Source organism: Saccostrea cucullata, unplaced genomic scaffold (assembly GCF_032062105.1).
Source record: "Saccostrea cucullata isolate Sc308-1 unplaced genomic scaffold, CSIRO_AGI_Scuc_v1 ctg64, whole genome shotgun sequence".
Lineage (NCBI taxonomy): Eukaryota > Metazoa > Mollusca > Bivalvia > Ostreida > Ostreidae > Saccostrea > Saccostrea cuccullata.
Genome location: NW_026937285.1, coordinates 31,073 through 54,533, shown reverse-complemented (window position 1 = coordinate 54,533; position 23,461 = coordinate 31,073). Strand labels below are relative to the sequence as shown.

Below are 23,461 nucleotides of genomic sequence, written 5' to 3'. Positions count from 1 at the left end.
AAGAAAATCATACCAAGTAAGAGGAATTTTGTGATGAAAAGCAAAATGGTAAAATTCAGCTTAAGTGACTTTTCTGTGTTTTTTTATCATTTTGTTTTTCCCAATAAAATTCACCTGGCTTGGTATATTTTTTTTATATTACACTGAATTTTGCAATAAACTTGAATACTTTTTATATAAAGGTGCATGCATAAGCAGAGCAGATATAAATTTGGCACTTTCGTAGAGTGAATACGTGGATCTAAGAAGTCTGGTTTTAATTAAATTGCTTGCTTGCAATCCCCCTCTAATAGTTTTCATATTAGAATAAAGGGACAAACAATAATTTATTTTACAAGTATCTTTGTCAAAGGCTCTAGGATTACATTATGAGCATAATAAATATCACAGACTTCAATCGTGCTCGTGCTCCTGTCAGATAATGTAAGCATTGCAGTCCTCGGGTCTATTTATCTGCTTGATACAATTTAGATCTACTACAGCTTACATAATCTCAGCGAGATAGGTAAAGACTGAAAATTTGGTCTAACGTCAGACCAAATTTTCAGTCTCTACCCATCTCACCGAGATTACAGCTAACAATGCACAAACTATCAGAGTTTTGATGCACATTTTGATCATGGATGGATTAAATTGAAAGAAAAAAAGAATATGTCACTCAATGGCATACAAATGAAGAACAAATTAATGAATTTAATAAAAATACATGTACTTTTAATAAAAAAAAATATATCACAGAGCATATGGGAAGAAATGAGGTTTTCAAGTCTTAACAGTATACAAATATACCATTAAGAGGCCCATGGGCAACAATGTACACCTGACGCAAACCTCTTTTGAAATTTAAATACACGTAAATAAAGCCTCCCACAGAAATTTCAAATTAAATTTCTGATTTCCATCATAACATACAGCATTCACAGACTTAAAAGTGAAGTCTTGTATCGTGGGCACAAGCCTATTATTTGGTTAGTTTATATTTTATAACAAAATGTGGTCTTTGTCATTCTTGCTTTTAAAAATAATTTTAGTACCTCATTTTCCATATAATTTGTTCTTGAATCTCTACATGAAGATGCTTTTCTTTCAGTATGATAGACTATGGACTATCTGTCTGTCCCCGTCTGTCTGTCAGTCTGTCCTACTTGGTTTTCCGCACCTTTTTTCTAAACGCTTGTTACTTTTGTAAATTTTTACCTCTCTCTGCCTAGATGATCATTATTTGAAATTTTGAACTTCAAACTGTACTTATAAATATCCTAACATGCTTATGTCACTGTGAATTAATCATGGTCCTGCTGTTCTTTTAGAGATGATTTTTTAAGATATTTATTTCTACCCTTGACCCCATATCATGACCTGAGATCATGTTAACTTTTCAAAGAAGCTGTAATACAATACCTATTTTTTCTGGCTTACTGATTCTTGACGAGATCTTGAAGTGCCCCACCCTTTTCAATATTTTTTTGAGTAACTTCCCTTGAAAATGGTGTGACTCTCCATTTGTACAAATATGAAAATTCATTCCTCAAGAATTGCTTTGTGACACACTGAATCAGTATTTCCTGGAGAAAAAATGTGAAAATAATTTCAGACATTTGAGACATGTTATTAATCGGCAATCATCACTTGAGCCTTGGGTTCAGGTGAGCTAAATAAATCAAAAAATAAAATAGTATCACAGATATCCAAAACTGGATTGAAAAAACCATCTAGCATAGAGAAAATCAAAATCTCCATACCTAAATTACAAAACTCTTTAAGGTAAAATGAATGTTTCAGAAAACATTCATATTAAATGTAATACCCTTACACAAAACTATTGATCTAAGTTTACCTTAGCATCTTGAGCTTTCTCACATAAGTGAAACTCTATCTAACAACTATATATTAAATTTGTATATGTTTAAATGTCCATCACTCCATTCTCTCTCGCTCTCTCTCTCTGAACACATCTTTATTACACTCTCTCCTGGACAAGCCTGACACACATGACTCCCTGTCTGCCATCTTGTAAATATAAGTACCATCCCTTATGTCCACATGATTGATATGTTTTTGTTATTTCTTTATCTTCCTCTAGGTACTCCACACACAGGGAGGACTGTAACTGACCCAGAAAGGGGAGCACAGCCAGTAACTGACCAGTGTAACTGTACTGAAACAGGTGTTCTCTGTATTTGTGTTCTTTGTCCTTCTTTGAATGTTGAGTCCATGTGACCAGGAAGCCAACTGTAATATATATGAGTTGTCCCCCTTTTACAATTTCAAATTAACTTTACATCTAAAAGTATAAATGTGTAGTGTTCAATCTATTGTTTGTTTACTTACGTGACTTGTGAAGAAATTTTAGCCTCATTGGCAATCCTGGCAGTTCTAAGACTTTTATTATGTTTATCTCCCTAAAACTAAAAAAATCAGGAACAATGTAATACAGAGATAAAATTATTACAAATTCTTCAATTCCTGACAGATTTTTCCAAGTACTCTGAGTATATAACAAAAGGAAAGGACTTAAAGATGTGCATTTTTACCTACTGCCCAGTACTTTTCCATTTTGGTGATAAATACGTTTTTTAAATTTAATTAAGTACAAGGCTGACCTGTCTTGTGAGGTGTTCACTGTGAACAGAACGACACAGTTGTTAACAGCAAAGGCGCCAGTTTCTTCAAGTTCCTCTGCGAGTACTTCGACATGAGAAAAATTTCCATTTAATTGTTCCCGATTTTCACTAATCTTAAAGGGGAGGCCACTGCAATGCAAATGAAACATGAGTATTTCTTTTTCAAAATTCTTTTTTTAACAACCTAATATGTGCAAATTTTTTAATACACATGAAACAGCAAACCAAAAAAATGTTCCCTGTAACCATAGCCTGCTTCTTTTGAGTCACAATACAATTGTGCTGATGCCCAGTACATCTAACTTTTTATTGCATTACTTTGGAGTAACCAGTGCTTATCATGTAAATCTAAACAATTCAAGGATACCTTTTCTTGTTCATTTAAACATTGATTACACATTGATTAAATGAATTTATTTCCAAGGTGCTTCTCTGTCCTTAATGAAACAAACCTTTGCAATATTGAACTGTCAAGTAGAATTGTCAGGGGTTTTAAACACTTCTTCCTTCCATCTGCAAACTTGATTCCATATTCATTTGTTAAAATTAAAATGTCCAGTTGTACACCAACAAATTCACACTCCATGAAATCATCAAAGTATTTGGTATCTCCATCATTTATGTCAAGAAGACCCAGCCTTATAATAAAAACAACAAATTATTCATCATTTTCATGGTAAGAGGCATATCATGCAATATAAATAATTATAAATGGAAATTAAACAATTGAATTAAAATCTTTCCCTATAGGTTATTTTCCCAGTGCACTTCCCAATTTTCTACAATTAAATTCCTTCTTATTTTATAAGTTTCATAATAATTCTCATTTTATACGATTTGTATTTTATAGCCTGCAACATAAATGATGATACAACCTTTTCTGATGGAAGAAGATAAAATTGCTTTCAATAATTGTCATGTTGAGGCAGGAGAGGTGAAGACGTAGGTTAGTTTTCCGTACTACATGTCCTTCAATGTCGTAAATTGTATTCCTAGCAACAAATATGTTTGATTTCAATATATTTATATCAAATTACTTAACTTTCATTCAATGGTAAAATTTTATTTCTTGATTTACAGACTTTCTAGAATTCTTTTCGGTCATATACAGTACTAGTGACAGGTAATTTTTGTGGTTGTATAATATTTGTAGGATTTTGTGGTTCAGACTAAATCACAGACAAAAAAAAATTACAAAATATACTAGTGACAGGTAATTTATGTGGTTGTATAATATTTGTAAGATTTTGTGGTTCAGACTAAATCACAGGCAAACAAATTATTACAAAATATATAACACCCCAAAACTATGATATTGCACATTTTAAATGCAATGGTTGAGTCAAAATCTCATAAACTTTAATGTTACTTTTCAGTAATCAAATTGCAAAGATTCTAAATTGCATAAATTGATCATTTAACAATAAATGTATTTATTTCCTATCTAGCTTGTAACATGAGCTGTGATTGGTTACAAAGTCCTTTGTAAATTTCCGTACACCCAACTTCAGCCGGGGGTAAAAAAATGTGACGTCACAATGCAAAGTTTCTCTATGATAAAAAGCAAATAACATGACGTCACAATGCATTGTAGTTTGTAGTTATCTTATCGATAGATTGATTAGACTCTGATGTTTACAAAGAATTTTTAGGGGTACATAGGAAATAAATTCATTATCCAAGTCCAATCAAGGGTGTACGGGGATTTACCTCTGCCTGGTTGTATTCCATACAACCCATGTATTCCATACAACCCGTGGTAAATCCCCGTACACCCTTGATTGGACCTGGATAACTAATAATGTACTTGTATGATGTAAAATTTATATAAATTTATACTCCGCAGAATATGAATAAAATTATCTTAATGTTGAATGAATAAAGATAATGATTTCCTGCAATTTGTTTTCCTCCAAAACACTGTCACCTGAACCTACCAATCAGGCCTCTTCATACAAAAATATGGTGATCTGGAGAAAGTAAATGCGATGTCATCTTGAAATGCTTGAAATATGACTGGATTTATGAAACTATCTCTGTCTTGGCATTTTATTATCTGTGAACAAAAAAGAAAACAATTCTTTTTTATTGACAATTTCAAATTGTATCTTGCTGTTTGAAATTTCAAACGCTGACCTAAACATGAGAGTATAGGACATGAATAAAGCACATAAACTGCACACTAGTAGAAGTCATACACTTTTCTGTGAAATCAATATATTGTAGAAGTACTTTTTTCTGCATGGTATTAATTTACGCTATGTACGCGGCCACGAAGTTTCCAAGGAAATTTATATATTAATATAAGGTATATATGTAGAGAGTCTTACGATATCCGCATAATTTTCTACCAGCGGATTAAACAGAAATAGAGATTCCGCAGAGTTATGACCCCGTGGAAAAAAGTATGTCTACAGTATCCATGGATTGACCAGATTAAAGGACTATAATTAATCTTGTATTACTTTTTTTGGAACAAAAATATAAGCAATTCATTATACTGGATAAGTTTTAAAGTCTTTTCATCAGTAAAAACACAATTTAGCATGCAATTAATATCCGGGAGTTTCATAAATTAATCATCTTGGATTGAATTCAAACTAACGAATTGCAGAAAAAAGATGATGCAAATAATAGTTGTTTACAGTCATTAAATTTGACAATTTTTTTTCTAGAGAAAAACTTGTTTTTTCTTCTCATATATAAATATCCTCCTGGTAGCCTTACCACGTAAAAATATTTCCCTGAAACTTGAATGCTGAGCAACACTGCACTGGATTCAATCCTTTGAGGCTGAGATATAAACCTCATCTTGAATTCACACGGTTTATATCCTTTAGCTTTATGTTTCTTTTTTCTTTTGTCTGCCAACATTTCTTTAACAGCGGAAACGGCTATATTTACAACCTGCAATTTACAGGTATAATAATACACCATCAAAAAAACATATTCAAATAAAATACTGATAATAAATTCATGATGATCATTAAGGATTTGAGAAAGTTAAACAACCTTTCTTGAAATCTGGAATAAGTAATTAAGGTACCCCAAAACAAAAACACGATCATATAAATCTTAAAAAGATGTACAAGTTTTATTTTTTTTTTTAAATTTGGGAATACACATATACAATGTTTCTGTACTAAAGTACTGCAGATCACTTCATTTTTGCGACACCTTGTTTTCGCAAGATAGTCATTGACTCTTTATAAGCGAGACAAAATTTTCACGAATTGTGGTCATTGCTCTATATAATCTTAAGGAATTCTATTATATGCGATATAATTTTCACAACTGGTACAATACTTCATACAGTACTTAATACATTAATAAAAAGTGATTTACAGTACTAAGGCCATCTTTAAAATTATGTTTGCTTGCCCTCTTACGACTTTGGATTTTAAAAGCATAGGTATATAATCAGAGATTACAGAGCTCACCTCAATGAATGTTGTCTTTAAGTAAGGCAAAGTCACACAATTAACCAACAAAAAGTGTACATCCAAAAATGCAAAATTTATGCAATTTTGATTTGATACTTTGGAATAAACCTATATAAAACTTCAAACTAGTTCTTCATCATGAAAACGTAATTAAAATCCAGCATCTGAAGCAAGTTTGAGAGTTTTCATCCCTTGATCCATCATTAGTGCAAGTTTGGTTTATAGAAGCCTTATAGTTTCTTGGTAATAGACCTGCACCCATAACTTTTACCAGGTCCATTATGTATGTCGAATTCAGCATCTGAAGCAAGTCCATTAGTGTGCATCCTAAGATGTATCATCCATGCAAGTTTGCTCAACATAGAGCTCAAAATTACTTGGAAATGAAACCTATATAAAAAAAACTAACCTTTTCACTAATCCAGAAAATGTAGGTCAGATTCAGCATCCAAAGCCAGTCTGGTAGAATGCATTTTAAGATGTACCATCCATGCAAGTTTGGTCATTATAAGGCTCATTACTTGGGAAATGAATCCTGCACCAAAAACTTTAACCTGTTTACTCGTCCAGAAAATGTAGATCAGATTCAGCATCTAAAGCAAGTCTGTAGTATGCATCCTAAGATGTATCATCCATGCAAATTTGGTCACTAAAGGGCTCATAGTATCTTTGAAATGAAACCTGCACCGAAAACATAAACCTGTTCACTCATGCAGAAAATGTAGGTCAGATTCAGCATCCGAAGCAAGCCTGGTAGTGTGCATCCTAAGATGTACCATCCAGCAAGATTGGTCAACATAGGGCTTATAGTTACTTGGAAATGAGACCTACACCAAAAACTGCACCAAAAATGTTAACCTGCTCCAAAAACATTAACCTGGTCATTCCTTTGCTGAAATTGCAGCATCTGAAACTTTGACTGGTACAATGAAACACACTAGAAACATCTTCCATGCATGTCTAATCAATATAGGACATAGAAGTACTTAAAAAGAAAACTGCTCAAAAAAACTTGACCTTAACCAGGGACGCCAACATCGAGGGTATTACATAAGCTCCCCCAACTTCATTGAAGTGAGCTAAAAAGTCAATAGGTAGGTTGGAAATTTTTTATGCATGTTGACCAAATGAGAAAAATTCAAGAATAAAATAGGTGAGAGATTTATTGTTTCCTGGATGTTAAAAAAGTTTTCAAGTAAGGCCATTTTAAATCAGTCAGTTGAGAAAGGGCAAACAAACATTTTTTTTAAATATGGCCTAATACATTACTGATTGCTTCTCTGATATTCTTAGAACTCCCAAATATGTATATACACTGAACTGGTACAACAACATGTACTTAATACATTACTGGTTATAAACCGCCCCTATTTGTACCACTTCTCTATGTACTTACATTACTGGTACCACTTCTCTATGTACTTACATTACTGGTTATATCCTGTCCCTGTTTGTACCACTTCTCTACAAGACTAGTCATTTCTCTATGTACTTACATTACTGGTACCACTTCTGTATGTACTTACATTACTGGTTATAACCTGCCCCTGTACCATTTCTCTATGTACTTACATTACTGGTACCACATTTCTATGTACTTACATTACTAGTACAACTTCTCTATGTACTTACATTACTGGTACCACATAGTACTTACATTACTGGTTATTGCCCGTCCCTGTTTGTACCACTTCTCTACAAGACTAGTCACTTCTCTATTAAGCTCTACACCATCAATCACATGGGCAGGTATTTCAGCCACTACTTTCTGGAAAAGCAAATAAAACTGTTTCTAACTAGTTGGCTTTTAGAACAAAAAAATAAATTAGTGAAAAACATAATTTAAGACCTACTTGATACATATAGTCCTTCAATTTTTGGACCAGGCTGAATTTGGCCCTTTGGTTTCCAGGTCCACTCCAGTGTACATTGATCACTTGGTCAGTTTTAAGTTGGCTATTTCCGCCAAAATAAGCCTTTTCATATTTGAAATCAGTGATTCTCGGTATCTTTATTTCATGCATCATTGCCTTGGTGATGAAAAATTTCCACCACATTTGGTAAATGAGTGCATAAGTCCTCTGTTGAATGTTAAAGTATTATAAAAATATTAAACATAGGTATAATCAAAGATTACGAAGCGCTAAACAAACAAGAGGCCCATGGGCTTATAGGTCACCTGAGCATTATGCAAAACTTTTAGTGATTGCAATTTGATTCATTTTTAATCAAATGCTAAATTCACAATTTGTGGAATAGGCACCATTGATCATCATAACAATTATTTAGCAGTTGCTTAGTTTGTTTACTGAATACCCATAAAGGGGTTAAAAAAATGCAAAAGTAATCAAATAGTTAAGCCCATCAATGCCCTTCACACAAAATTACCCTTTGCAGACCACACATTGCACAATTTTAACAGGCACCAGCTTTTCAAAAATATATGATAATTATAAACAATAATACAAAGATTTCAAACAATTTTAGTTTAATTCTATAAGTTGCATTTTCAAAATTTAAGGATAACCCTGAAAATGGGGCCTTAAATACATTCTGGTATATTAACCCTTTTCATAAGTGCAATCAAAGGTAGTTACATCTTTTAATAAAGGATAGAGAAGAAAACTTTCAAAGATTTAGTGTATTTTTATTGTATAATTAATAAAGCCCCACCCTATCATTTTTTTAACAATTTTTAAGAACTCTTGCTCTTTGTTAACTATGCACTTATCATTTGTTTATTTAATACCCAAAGCAGAGAAGAAGATTTTCTCAAGAATATGTATTTTATATATATTTAAGCTAAACAATTAAGTGGAGTGGTCCAACTACAATTTTTTGTGTAACACTCTGCTTATCAGAACAAAGGACTTATGTTAGTTAAAAATGTTAAAAAATGAATTAACTTCATGTAATTTCAATATAAATTTGTTATACAGAACCCCTCACCCTGGATTTAGTTAAAATTTATTTCATGAAGTGGTAGAGGTTTTCTTCATAACTTGCACTATAAGTTTCTACTTCTTACATGCATATCAGAGATAGAATTAAAGAATTAAGTTAACAAATCATTTTCAATTGTGCCATAATTTCCTTTAAGAGCAAATTGAATAACTATGCACTTCATTAGTTTATAAAATTAATACAAAGTTAAATACAATTTTTAAAGAATTCATAATTTCATATATAAATGATAAATGTCAGCACATAAAAGGTGAGAAGTGTGTGAGTGAGGCTTTACCTAGAAAAGAAATTACCACTTGTATGAAATCAATTGTAGCTGTAGAGATTGTTATATCAAATAAATATAACATGTACTATAATATATAATATACTGGTATGTATTTTATATTACATGTACCTATATGAAAAAAATGTGACTGTGTATATAATATAGGAATGAGGTCAATCTACTTCAACAAGGAATTCTGGTAATTATCATATCTGAAAAAAATTGAAATTGCATATCTTGGGTATTATTGCCTATTGTTGAAATGGAACTCAAAAAATTCAGTGCAGAAATTTGAAATTTTACCCCTTAAGATGGGTGCTATTCCTGCCAAATTTGAAACTGGTGATGAAAAAAGACCTTTCAAGTACCACATTTGTAATGATGTTACAAATAAAAATAAAGGAATGTCATTGAACTTTTAAAGTATTATAAAAATATTCCTACATAGGTATCATCTTGTTTACTCAGGTGACCTAAAAAGACTAAACATAAAGAATCTTACCACAATAATATTCTTCTGATGTTTTAAAGGGAAACATCTTCCAAGCATTGAATCCAGAAGAATCAGATTTACAGGTCAAGCATCTATACATTCATATAAATATATATTAATTTACAATATTTACATTTGCATTATTCTTTCCTAGATGAACCTATTGAAGAGAAAATATGTTCAATTCTGTGTGAATGTTATTTGAGGTCAGAGGTCATAGCGACACCGAATCTCATAGCGAGGTGATATTTTGTCTAAATATTTCTGTCACGGTGCAACTTGTTTTGGAACACTTCTAGGTTAATAATGATGAAATGATAAATAATATGGATATTTTATAATCACAAGATGTACAATAAATCTTCTTTTGATGTGAATAAGTTTTTGAATACTCTAATTAGCCTAAAACCGCACATACCTTTTTAACCCGAACTTCCTTTGGAGTTATGTAAACCAAAACAGGCGATACCACCGAACTTAGGCCACACCAATTTAATTTCTTGTTTGTCGGACATTTGATTTTAAAAAGTACAAGCGGGCAAGCGGTTAAATTATAATATTATTGCTTTTTTCTGGCCAATTTTTTTAGACGGAGCTTGAAAAAATTTGAGCGGACAATTATATTTTTTCTGATTTACAGAGTAAGCAGATTAAAAATACAATAAATACAGCGGAAATGGAACAGAAAATAGCACAGAATTCCTATGGTTAGGAAATTTTAATTAATATTATTTGTATGGTTTTGTTTAAATACGAATTTTTATTGGTGTGGCCTTATGAAATAGTTGGATTATTCTCAGCTGCGATCTCGTTATGAATAAGTTTTTGAATACTCTAATTAGCCTAAAACCGCACATACCTTTTTAACCCGAACTTCCTTTGGAGTTATGTAAACCAAAACAGGCGATACCACCGAACTTAGGCCACACCAATTTAATTTCTTGTTTGTCGGACATTTGATTTAAAAAAGTACAAGCGGGCAAGCGGTTAAATTATAATATTATTACTTTTTTCTGGCCAATTTTTTTAGGCGGAGCTTGAAAAAATTTGAGCGGACAATTATATTTTTTCTGATTTACAGAGTAAGAAGATTAAAAATACAATAAATACAGCAGAAATGGAACAGAAAATAGCACAGAATTCCTATGGTTAGGAAATTTTAATCAATATTATTTGTATGGTTTTGTTTAAATACGAGCCTGCAGGTCTGACGAACAAAAATTTTTATTGGTGTGGCCTTATGAAATAGTTGGATTATTCTCAGCTGCGATCTTGATGTGAATAAGTTTTTGAATACTCTAATTAGCCTAAAACCGCACATACCTTTTTAACCCGAACTTCCTTTGAAGTTATGTAAACCAAAACAGGTGATACCACCAAACTTATGAAATAGTTGGATTATTCTCAGCTGCGATCATTGTTCTTTCACTATACATGTATACAGATATTTCCTGAACTGGACTGCTAAACATGAATGTAAACATTCAAGTGTTGGAGAGAAGTGAACTTTTTAGACCAAACAACTTGTAGGTCATTGCGCGTCACAACATAGCTACGGTGGCCCGTTCGTGTAATAAATGTAGTTTTTGCTCGAAATCTATTTGTCTCAAATGTAAAAATAAGTAATAAACAACACTGTTAAAAGGTTCTCTGGGAAATGAACTTTTAGATGGTACGTGATCAAATCTACAGGATTTCATCTCGTGACCAACTAAAAGTTCATTTCCTAGAGAACTTTTTAACAGTGTTGTTTATTTCTTAATTAATACAGCAATGTAGACAATCAGTTTTATTCAATGATATACACTGTATACATCATACTTAAGGTACTTTGCTCCTCAGCCAAGAAGGATAACTCTTCAATTTATCATTTAATTCAAAAAGTTTCAAAATGGAGCATGAAAATAAAATTTTTTCATGCAACAATTTTCATTTTATACCTCTCAGTGTGCTTCAAGGGTCTTTAAAGTGCTCAGAAAGGTTTTAAAGTAGTCGAAATTTTTACCCCTTAAATGTATTTTAACATTACATATTAAAAGAAATTGAGGATTTTTAAAATCTTACCACAGATACCAATGTTTACTGACATGATCTTTATATTTATATGAGTGAATTGTAAAATGATTAAAGTGAATAAAGAGACTATATTACCTTATATGTATAAATATTGTGCAATTTCTATAAAAGCCTGAAATAACACCTAATGATTTTTATTTCTTGAATGTGTTTAATTATGATTATGTTATGATTTCTTGTCAAAACATAGGTAATCAGAGATTACAGAGCTCACCTCAATGAATGTTGTCTTTAAGTAAGGCAAAGTCACACAATTAACCAACAAAAAGTATACATTCCAAAAATGAAAAATTTAAGCAATTTTGATCTGATACTTTGAAATAGACCTACATAAAAAATTTAAACTAGTTCTTCTTCATGAAAATATAATGAAAATCCAGCATCTGAAGCAAATTTGAGAGTTTTCATCTCTTGATGCAGCATTTGTGCAAGTTTGGTTTATACAATGTTATATAAGCCTTATAGTTTTTGGAAATAGACCTGCAACCATAACTTTTACCTTGTCTATTATCTGAAAAATGTATGTCGATTTCAGCATCCGAAGCAAGTCCATCAGTGTGCATCCTTAGATGTATCATCCATGCAAGTTTGCTCATTATAGGGCACATAGTTTATTGGAAATGAAACATGCATCAAAAACTAACATTTTCACTCATCCACAAAAAGTAGGTCAGATTCAGCATCCGAAGCAAGCCTGGTAGTATGCATCCTTAAATGTATCATCTATGCAAGATTGGTCATTAAAGAACTCATACTTCCTTGGAAATGAAACCTGCACCAAAAACTTTTACCTGTTCACTCAACCGGAAAATGTAGGTCAGATTCAGCATCCAAAGCAAGCCTGGTAGTATGAATCCTTAGATGTATCATCCATGCAAGTTTGGTCAACATAGGGCTTATAGTTACTTGGAAATGAAACCTACACCAAAAATGTTAACCTGCTCCAAAAACATTAACCTGGTCATTCCTTTGCTGAAATTGCAGCATCTGAAACTCTGTCTGGTACAATGAAACACACTAGAACCATATTCCATGCATGTCTAATCAATATAGGACTCAGAAGTAATTAAAAAGAAAACTGCTCCAAAAAACTTAACCTTAACCTGGGACGCCGACGCCGACGCCAAGGGTATCACATAAGCTCCCCCCAACTTCGTTGAGGTGAGCTAAAAAACTGAGGCAGCAGGTCAACCACTACTGTATCATGCAATTTTATTCATGTTTCAGAAAGTTCTGTAAAGTTCTGTCCCGAGTAATACCAGGCTGCTCCTCATTACTTGCTCCATTGGAGGAAAGTATCGCAGGTTGATTGTTAACCCCCTTTTTGATACCCACCCAGACTCTCACTAAATATGAATAATTTTCTTAGGTTCAATTCATTAAAAAAATTGTTAATCAAATTTGAATTGGAAAATGCATAGTAGGTGTTTTATTTGCACTTCCAGATTTTACTAATTTTCCCTATATAATAAAATTAACTTAGATGAAGTTTGAAAAATTATCGTGGGTGAAAACCCATTACTTTAAGAATTCAGAGACATTTTGCAAGCATTTTATAATTAGTCGATACCTGTTTTTCAGAACCTGAGAATCTGAGTACTTTGACTAACTTTATTTTTCCTTTGTGTGGAGGAAAGAGCCCTGCTTACTGTTGCAATCTGAACAATGAAAAAGTTTCAAAATTTAGGTTATGATGTTGAAACTTATCCTGTATGTTGTTCCAGTAGAATGTTTGCTATTAGTAGATAACCTGCTGCCTGTTGCAATTTGATCAATTAAAACTTAGTTCTGAAGTTTAGGATGTTATATTGAAACTTACCCTGTATGTGGGTTCAGTAGAATGTTTGCTATTGGTGGACATATCATAGAACAGTCCCCCGTGATGAAGCCATCTTTGGTCATTCTTAGCTTCAAATCAGGATTGGAAATGTCAAATCCACTACAGCCTCTGAAGAAGTATAATGTTTACCAAATTAAATAATTTTGACAGATATAATACTGAAGATCACTTATTTTGCAGGACACATGTGTTCACAGACTTATAATTTGGTATTTTTAAGTGAGACATTTTTACGAATTTTTGTCATAGTTTTGTATAATCTATAATATTACTAATATATGTAAGAATTAAATTTTCGTGAGCAAAAAGTCTTGAGTAATTACACAACAATAAAGTTCTTGCAAATAAAAAAGGATTTACAATAATTAAATCCTGGGAAGAAGTACTTTGTAACTGAGCATTAAAAATTTAAATGCTTTAGCAATAATAATTATTTCAGCAAAAAAAAATGGATTTTAAAAATTTTATCTAATATAGGAAAGTGACCTAAGTGTCCAAGTGTCTTTTGAAAAAAAGACACATTTTGTCACTTGAGAATTAGATCACAGTTTCATTGCATGTATATAAACAAAACTCTCTAATTATAGCCCACTCTTAATTTATCACCATCAGAGATAAACTGCAGATCACTTACATATATTTTCAATGACACCTTATTTTTGCAAGATATTATTAACTTGTAATTAGCGAGACAAAATTTAAATGAACAGTGATTATTGCCCTATATACAGTAGATCATTTATATTTGTGACAACACCTTATTTTCGCAAGATATTCATTAAATCTTTATAAGCAAGACAACATTTTCACAGATTGTGGTTATTGCTCTATATAACCTACAGAAATAATAATATATGTAAGAGTGAAATTTTCGCAAGAACACTGTCTCGCGTAATTACACCAAAATAAAGTTCTCATGAATAAAAAGTGATTTACAGTAATCTTAATTAAGGAATACTTACATGTGCAAGAATGAAATTTTCGAGAGCACTCTGTCTTGGGTGATTACGCGAAAATAAAAGTCCTTGCAAACAAAAAGTGATTTACAGTATATATGTACGATTCAAATCTCTGCCAATCAATTTGAACACTTAACTATCACTTACTTATCATCCGTATAGTACGAGGAATAATGAAATTGACGTCTCCATATCACTTTCATAACTGGAACTCCACCTAATGAGATCAAGGGCTCAAATGGGTTCTGAACGGCTAACAGTAGGGGGTCATAATGTTGGTGCACCAGGGCCAGCTTTCTCTCTCTAAGGATATCCACCATCTGCATCCCAGGTATAGATTTTTTAGCCTCTTCATCAATATCTGCGTCTTGTCCTTGAAAACTGTTAATAAAAGGTAATTAGGCTGCACCCTTTCATATACATATCTTAAGAGTTACTGGATGTCTTTTTAGTTGAGAGATCAAGTCAATATTTGAAACATTGAGAATTAAACATGAAATTTCTTTGAAACTTTTTTAATTAAAATTGTTAAAAGTTGTTAATTTATCAACCCTCTTTAGATAGGTTACAAATACCAAGTAATATCAATACTACCATTTAAAGAATTCCCCATAGCTGATGTCTGAAGATTTTGAGTGCCCCATGATGGCATTCAAAAATGCCAGATGATACAAAATTTTGTGATTGTGCTTGCTGTATTCCCTTAAGATACATTTCACCATTTCCAAATGGTTTCCATCTACATTACAAAAAGAAACATAGGTAATCAGAGATTACAGAGCTCACCTCAACGAATGTTGTCTTTAAGTAAGGCAAATAAAGTCACACAATTAACCAACAAAAAGTGTGCATCCAAAAATGCAAAATTTGTGCAATTTTGATACTTTGGAATTGACCTATATAAAAACTTAGAACTAGTTCTTCATCATGAAAATGTAATTAAAATCCAGCATCTGAAGCAAGATTGAGAGTTTTCATCCCTCGATGCATCATTTGTGCAACTTTGGTTTATATAAGCCTTATAGTTTCTTGGTGATAGACCTGCACCCATAACTTTAACGAGGTCTATTATCTGAAAAATGTATGTCAAATTCAGCATCTGAAGCAAGTCCATTAGTGTGCATCCTAAGATGTATCATCCATGCAAGTTTGTTTAACATAGAGCTCAGAGTTACTTGGAAATGAAACCTGTATAAAAAAACTAACCTTTTCACTAATCCGGAAAATGTAGGTCAGATTCAGCTTCTGAAGCCAGCTTAGTAGAATGCACCCTTAGATGTACCATCCATGCAAGTTTGGTCATTCTAGGGCTCAAAGTTACTTGGAAATGAATCCTGCACCATAAACTTTAACCTGTTTACTCGTCCAGAATATGTAGGTCAGATTCAGCATCCGAAGCAAGTCTGGTAGTATGCATCCTAAGATGTACCATCCAGGAAAGTTTAGTCATTATAGGGTTCATAGTACCTTGGAAATAAACCTGCACCAAAAACTTTAACCTGTTACTATGGAAAATGTAGGTCAATTTAGCATCCGAAGCAAGACTGGTAGTATGCATCCTAAGATGTACCATCCATGCAAGTTTGGTCATTATATGTCTCATAGAAACTTGGAAATGAAACCTGCACCAAAAACTTTAACCTGTTCACTCAACCGGAAAATGTAGGTCAGATTCAGCATCCGAAGCAAGTCTAATAGAATACATCCTAAGATGTACCATCCATGCAAGTTTGGTCATTATAGGGCTCATAGTATCTTCGAAATGAAACCTGCACCAAAAACTTTAACCTGTTCACTCAACTGGAAAATGTAGGTCAGATTTAAGCAAGTATATATGCATCCTAAGATGTACCATCCATGTAAGTTTGGTCAACATAGGGCTTATAGTTACTGGAAATGAGACCTAACCAAAAACTGCACCAAAAATGTTAACCTGCACCAAAAACATTAACCTGGTCATTCCTTTGCTGAAATTGCAGCATCTGAAACTTTGACTGGTACAATGAAACACATTAGAAACATCTTCCATGCATGTCTAATCAATATAGGACATAGAAGTACTTAAAAAGAAAACTGCTCCAAAAAACTTAACCTTAACCTGGGACGCCGACGTCGACACCGACGCCGACGCCGAGGGTATCACATAAGCTCCCCCCAACTTCATACGCCGACGCCGTGAGCTAAAAACTTATATTAAAATACTGATTTCAAAGTCAAGCAATTTTCATCTAAAAAGCAGACAGCAACTGTTTCTTTTTTTTATTTTTACTTCAAATTTTCAATTCAAAAACCTATTTTAGAGCAATCAAATTAACCTTTCAGCTAAAGATCAATTGTGAACCATCATACTCACATTTGTAAGAAATACTACATAATGTTTTATTTTTTTCAAATTATTTTTTGTTTTTAGGAAATTTAAAAGAAATCTCATTCTATTTTGCATTCACTTCCACTAATAAGATATTGAGTGCTGTTAACCTAATTGTATATAATTTATGTTTTAGAAAATAGCAACAAATGGTATAGATATACGGTGGCAAAAACATCCTCCCCCAAAAATGTCTCTGTCTAAAAAATGCATTAGCTCGCATGTTTACTTACCCTGTAGATGGCCTAAATGTAAACGCAGTAGTGATTCTGCTGTCTCTAGGTAAATATCTGAACACCGGCTGGTGGGACAAACTCTCAATACTGCTTTCCAAGATGACAGAAAGTTTCTTGCCTTGCTTTCAGTCAACACACTAAAAATTAAATTACAGTTTTAAAAAGAGGCCCAGGGGCCACAGCGCTACCTGAAAATTTTGTGATTGTGCTTCAGGCGTTCATCATTTGAACAAACTAGAATCTACACTACATTTCCATATAAATATCACTAATCATAGCTTTGAAGTACTTGAAAAGAAGATAAATTTAAAAGGTTTCCCTATATATCCCTAAAATACTGATGTTTTGGCAAAGTCATGAGAACATTTTTACTTGAATCTACACTAAAGATTCCACATGAGTTTCATCTTTCCTGGCCCAGTGGATATTCAGAAGGATTTTTAAAGATATTTCCTATATATTCCTATGTAAAACTTCAAATTTTCCCCACCCTTGCAAAAACAAACTTGAATCTACACTACCTGAGGATGATTCCACATGAGTTTCATCTTTCCTGGCCCAGTGGTTCTGGAGAAGAAGATTTTTAAAGATTTTTCCTATATATTCCTATGTAAAACTTGGGTCATTTTGGCCCCAATACTAACAAACTTGAATTTACTTTTTTTCCACATGAGTTTCATCTTTCCTGGCCCAGTGGTTCTGGAGAAGAAGATTTTTAAAGATTTTTCCTATATATTCCTATGTAAAACTATTTTGCATTCTGGCCCCACCCTTGCCCCGGGGTCATGATTTGAACAAACTTGAATCTACTTTACCTGAGGATGATTCCACATGAGTTTCATCTTTCCTGTCCTAGTGTATATAAAGATTTTTCCTATATATTCCTATGTAAAAATAGGGTCAATTTTGGCAAAGGGGTCATGAGATTGATACACTGGCAATTCCACATGAGTTTCATCTTTCCTGGCCCAGTGGTTCTTGAGAAGAAGATTTTTTAAAGATTTTTCCTATATATTCATATGTAAAACTTTGATGGGCCTTTGTGGCCACACCCTACCCCCGGGGGTCATGATTTGAACAAAATTGAATGTACACTACCTGAGGATGCTTCCACATGATTCTGCCTGTCTCTAGAAGAAGATTTTTTAAAAATGCCATTAATTTTTAACAAATTTATGATTATCTCCCCTTCGGGGCGTGGCCCTTCATTTGAATAAACTTGAATCCCCTTCACCCAAGGATACTTTGTGCCAAGTTTGGTTGAAATCGGCCCAGTGGTTCTTGCCTGAAAATGTGAAAAGTTTCGACAACAACAACAACGACGACAGACGACGGACAAATTTTGATCAGAAAAGCTCACTTGAGCCTTCGGCTTAAAAAATCATACAGTTGATGCATACATTCATCTAACAGATGTTTACTACTGTGATTTTTTTTTTTAGAATTTTATTTTAATTCTGAACTGATAGCCAAACAAGCACTTTACAAAACATACCCCTGATTTTGAAGGTCTGCTATGAGCATTAAAGTCTGGCACTCCGTCATCTCACTCTCAGATGGCCTAGCCTGTATAAGACAATTCCCGAGAAGACGATACATTCTGACGGCTTTTTCTGGCTCATATTTCATGGCATACATTCTTCCTATTTCTCCAATGATGAATAGCTTTTCCTTATCTATATATGATATTGTATTTATATAAATATACAACTCTATAAATAAATATAAGATAAAAAAAATTTTCATGATTTTTTTTCCAACAAAATTACTGAAACAACAGGCACATAGCAACAGGGGGGCCTGCCCCTCCCCCTTTTTTCCCAACATTACCTTTACTATTGAAAATTTCCATTGAAAGGTTGGTTGCCCCCCCCCACTTCTAACCACAGTGTAGTGATATCAAGGAAATGTAGTATTGTACGCAAAAAAAAAATTGGAAGTGGAAGGAAGTTGGCCTTGAAAACAGTTGGCCACTACCCCTCAAACACTCAAGGAAATATGATTTTTGAGTTTGGGCAATTTCATTTTTTTTTTGTTTTGCCTGTCAACTTTTACAGGTTGTAAAAAGTAAAAAAAAAAAACAGAAGTCTCTGTCGAGACTGAAGCTCTACTGGTTTGTACTTATAGCAAAGGAAGAGAAAAATACTTAAGCAGTTGGGAATTGAAACTTTACAACAGCAATAAATAGAATAATGATCCTTGATTAGGTCTCTTAATGTTCTTAGTGTAGTCTACTTGCATGCCACATTATATCATAATCAAACTAAAATGGTATTTGGAGTAGCATTTTGAGAGTATTTAACAGGAATTTCTATTTTTAGTGACCAAGGCAATAATATTCATCCAAGTCAAAAACTGATATGCAGAATTGTGTATCTTAGTGTAGTCTACTTGTGTGCCAAGTTATATTGAAATCAGACCAAAACTGTAGGACGAATTGCATTTTGAAAGAATTTCAAAGAAATTTCTATTTTTAGTAACCACGGCAACACCGTTCATCGAAATCAAAAACTGATAAATAAAATGATGTACCTTATTGTAGTCTATTTGTGTGCCAAGTTATATTGAAATCAGACCGAAACTGTAGAGCCAAAAATTTCTCTGGTTGGCCCCCCCCCACTTTCAAAAACGATGCTACGTGCCTGAACAAGTAAAGGGAATAAAACTTATCTGCATGTTACTTTCAGTTACTGCAATAAACATCATCTATAAAATTATTTTTTTTTAAAAAGGTTTTAAAAATAACTTATTAATTTGGCAATGGCATTCGGGATCGTTCAGTGCAAAATCAGAAAAGCATGGAGTTCATACATATGCCTTTCTTTTTTTTAAAATATTTGTCAAATTAAAGCAAAACATGAGACATAGATTTTACTGATGTTTTACCAGTCAGTGATCCCTCTTTGTACAGTTTGACAAAAGCCAGCAGGGATTGTCGATACTTTCCGCAAGCCCAGTACACATAGGGGACACTTTTGTCGAAGTAAACCTCAGTCATCTTAGGGTACCTGTAATCCAAATAGAAATAGTACATGTAACACTTCTAAATTCCAGTACTTATGAATTCCTTTTACACTCATCATTAAACACATTTTAATATACAAATATACATGAAATTTAATATACTGTAAACCAACTTTTATTTGCTTGCAAGAAATTTTCACGAAGTTTGCGAGAGCCTTGTCATCGAGAATATTTCTTGCTAGAACTGGTACTTAAAATCTCTCTGTATATTTACAACAGATAGAAAAAGGCCTGATCGCGAAAATTAATCGTCGCCAACTAGTTTACCCCTGGTAAATTGCGAAATAAAGATGTCAGGATCGAATAAAAGTTAGTAATATAAGGTCACTAAATGTACTAATTAAAGTAATAGTGATACATGCATAAATATGAATATATCTACCTTATCTTATTATGACACTAATATTATTTATTAATATACATATTAACAAAGGATTCATTGTTCAAATAATGCATATGTACCTTGATTTCAAAAATTGATGTACAACTGCTAGCTGCTTGCTTCCAGAATTTCCAGAAACTCCTTGGGCTCTTGAAAATTTTTTACCATTGCATCCTTTATCTTCAACATACTTGGATGTATTTTCCATCATAAAAGTCATCAGTGTTGCATAAACTGTGAATAAAATACTTACTGGTGTAAAGCACAAAAATTGTAATATGCAGTATATGTACATATATATTTAATTGTGAAGTCAGGTGTGCTTTTTTTTGGTAAATATCTATGCTTGTTTGAAAAGGAGCATATGTGCTGTGCATGTAATTCAGACATAGTTTGACTTACCCAGATAACATTCCCTCTTATCAAAGAAATAGTAAGCATCATTTATTCCATTATCAAAACATGCTTCAATTAACACCGAATTGGCACTATCCATTTCCTTCCAAAGGTTGCTTAAAATGCAAAATGAAAACATCAACTTGTCATTGTCTCTTGAGTACACATTATTCATCTCCTTGGTCATCAAGCTTTCAAATGCTGATACATTCTGTTGAAGCCATAAAAGATTAGATTTAGTCAGTGAATATTGTAAATTGGAAGACAAAACGGTTTTTCTCATTCCAACAGGGAAGTTTGAGGATTTTATGAATTTCTTTATCTGATTCCGTTTCCGATAGAGATGGATCTTCCTCATGCACAGGACTACCAGGCTTGGTATATCTGACTCAGAGGGAGCAGACCCAGCCTCTACAAAATCAGGCAGTTTATCCTCCTCCTCATTTTGGCATTTACTCAGTTCACCAAAAAGTTGCTTTATCATGCTTTCCTCCCTTTTTGTCCTTCGTTTTCTCCGTTTTTTCTTTTCTCTCTTTTTGTTTGCCTTGCCTGTGTCTGTCGGTGGGACTTCTTTTTCTCCTTGCTTGTGTATCTCTACATCTTCCTCACTGGCTAAACAGGAACTGCTTTCCTCTGATTCTGGAAGCTCTCCATCGCTGTCGGAAATGAAATCACAGTCCAACAGACTCCATGTTGACGATGCTGGTGTAGTTGCAAAATCTTCACCCATCATGGCCATGGCCGGCTCTACTTCTGTTTCAGGTGCCTTAGGCATTTCTACAAAACTAAACTCAGAATCGCGATCACTTCCATCCAGAGACAAGTCATCAAGAATAAAGTCAGCTAGATCTAAATCTTTCAAAGACAGAGTCACATTGGTTGCTTGGTTTTCTTCCCCTGATGAGGAGAGTTGTAAGGAGGGTCTGAATTCTTCTCCTGCACAGAGTTCTTCACTTTTCACGGAGGATCCCTCTTCTTTCTGTTCATCATTGGTAGCATCAACAACCTCAAAATCATCTACCGATGAATCCATCCTTTAATTTGAATCTATACTTCTTTCATACCTGAAGTTCAGAAATTTAAAATAATAGTTAAAATGGAGGCTCTTAGAGCATATAGAGTACATAATCCTGACAATATACCAACCCAAAATACGATGTATATATGGACTGAAAATAAACAAACTTTCAACCTTGTTCACTGTTACTCTAAAACTTCTATGAACAAAAAAAAGTTGATGGCAAGAAAAGAATGAGCAGTCCAGAAAAAAAAAATCATGGTTTTGATCATTTTTGTGTATTTAACCGATTCTTAATTCAGTTATTGGAGCTACTGCAGGCAGTGCAGCACATCATCATGGGCTAACAAATTGTTCTGAAATACTACATGTCATTAAAAAATAAGAGCCACTCCACTTATTATTTCAATAAAATCTTGGTCAGTTGGTCAATTAACTAATGTACAGTATTGTGCAATTAGTGATAGTTCACAGTGTATTTTTGTGTTTTAGTTTATCTGCATACTATAAATAAAAAAAGACAATGCTGTTGGTGTTGACTGTTGTACCTTACTTTCGTATGTTCATGCGAACAAGTAGTTCCTACCGTACCCACTTACCGTAGCTTACTTGATTTTGGTTGTCCTGTTAGAGATTGGATTTGTTCGCGTTTCATAAATATTAAATACGCGTTTTGTCAAATCCAATATACATTACATTTAACTCTGTGATTGTTTGTTCCTATTTATGAATTGCGCAAACGGAAAGCAATCGTTGGTTTCTGTTTCAGTGTTTGTTTACATGGGGTGACTGGAAATTCCAGAAGCCCCCCGTTTTTTGGAGAATACCCATACAGAAGGGTAGAAGCCCCAATAAAGTGGTAGAAGCCCCATAAAATTGAATGATTTGGGGTACATAAAACCCTAAGGTGATGTTTAAAAGACTGATATTGATATCCGTAAACTTTTATAGCCAATTTTACCTCAAAGTCGACAGAAATCGGGCGCTATTACTGGTTTACCGTACACCACGCCCGATCTAATTTCGAAGCGAGCTGCTGTTTATCATCGTATAGATAAAGTTAAAATAATTTATTTTAATTTTAATATGTTTTTTATGCAAGATATATATAAAATATTATGTAATACATATTTTTAAAAAAAATTTAAGGACGTTAGCCATTAAGATAATATGAATTTGTGTATTAATTATTCATATTATCCCAATGTTACCAGCTGTTGCCACGTGGAGGCCTCCTTTTTGTAGAGCCATAATTTATTTTTTTTTTTTTTTTTTTTTTTTTTTTTTTAAGATTTTAGAGAAATTCTGAATTTAGAGTTAAAAAACATATCCAAAAGCTTCACAGCAACAATAATAATAAAAAATAGTAA

General features: G+C 33.1%; 1 protein-coding gene across 1 annotated transcript; it reads right to left on the bottom strand.

The window, feature by feature from the left end:
* Positions 1 to 688: 688 nt before the first annotated feature.
* On the bottom strand, positions 689 to 22,848 carry LOC134247703 (uncharacterized). The gene is made up of 20 exons (XM_062730034.1): positions 22,683 to 22,848; positions 21,080 to 22,137; positions 20,758 to 20,911; positions 20,158 to 20,279; positions 18,767 to 18,947; positions 17,269 to 17,408; positions 15,262 to 15,406; positions 14,815 to 15,048; positions 13,688 to 13,816; positions 9,802 to 9,884; positions 8,090 to 8,148; positions 7,921 to 8,043; positions 7,725 to 7,835; positions 5,352 to 5,531; positions 4,562 to 4,680; positions 3,500 to 3,616; positions 3,077 to 3,262; positions 2,604 to 2,753; positions 2,332 to 2,408; positions 689 to 2,232 (listed from the first exon to the last, which is right to left on the bottom strand). Exons 2-20 carry the CDS (start codon positions 22,104 to 22,106, stop codon positions 1,961 to 1,963), a joined length of 3,609 nt encoding a protein of 1,202 aa, XP_062586018.1. The 5' UTR covers positions 22,107 to 22,137; positions 22,683 to 22,848; the 3' UTR covers positions 689 to 1,960.
* Between the last annotated feature and the right edge of the window lie 613 nt (positions 22,849 to 23,461).

Bases quoted from the DNA above. Each gene is read 5' to 3' on its own strand.
- LOC134247703 (XM_062730034.1), bottom strand. From the start codon at position 22,106: ATGGATTCATCGGTAGATGATTTTGAGGTTGTTGATGCTACCAATGAT. The intron at 20,280-20,757 runs GTACATATGCAT...TTTGGATTACAG, and splicing joins CATCAATTTTTGAAATCAAG to GTACCCTAAGATGACTGAGG. The intron at 8,149-9,801 runs GTAAGATTCTTT...AACATTCAACAG, and splicing joins ATCAGAAGAATATTATTGTG to AGGACTTATGCACTCATTTA.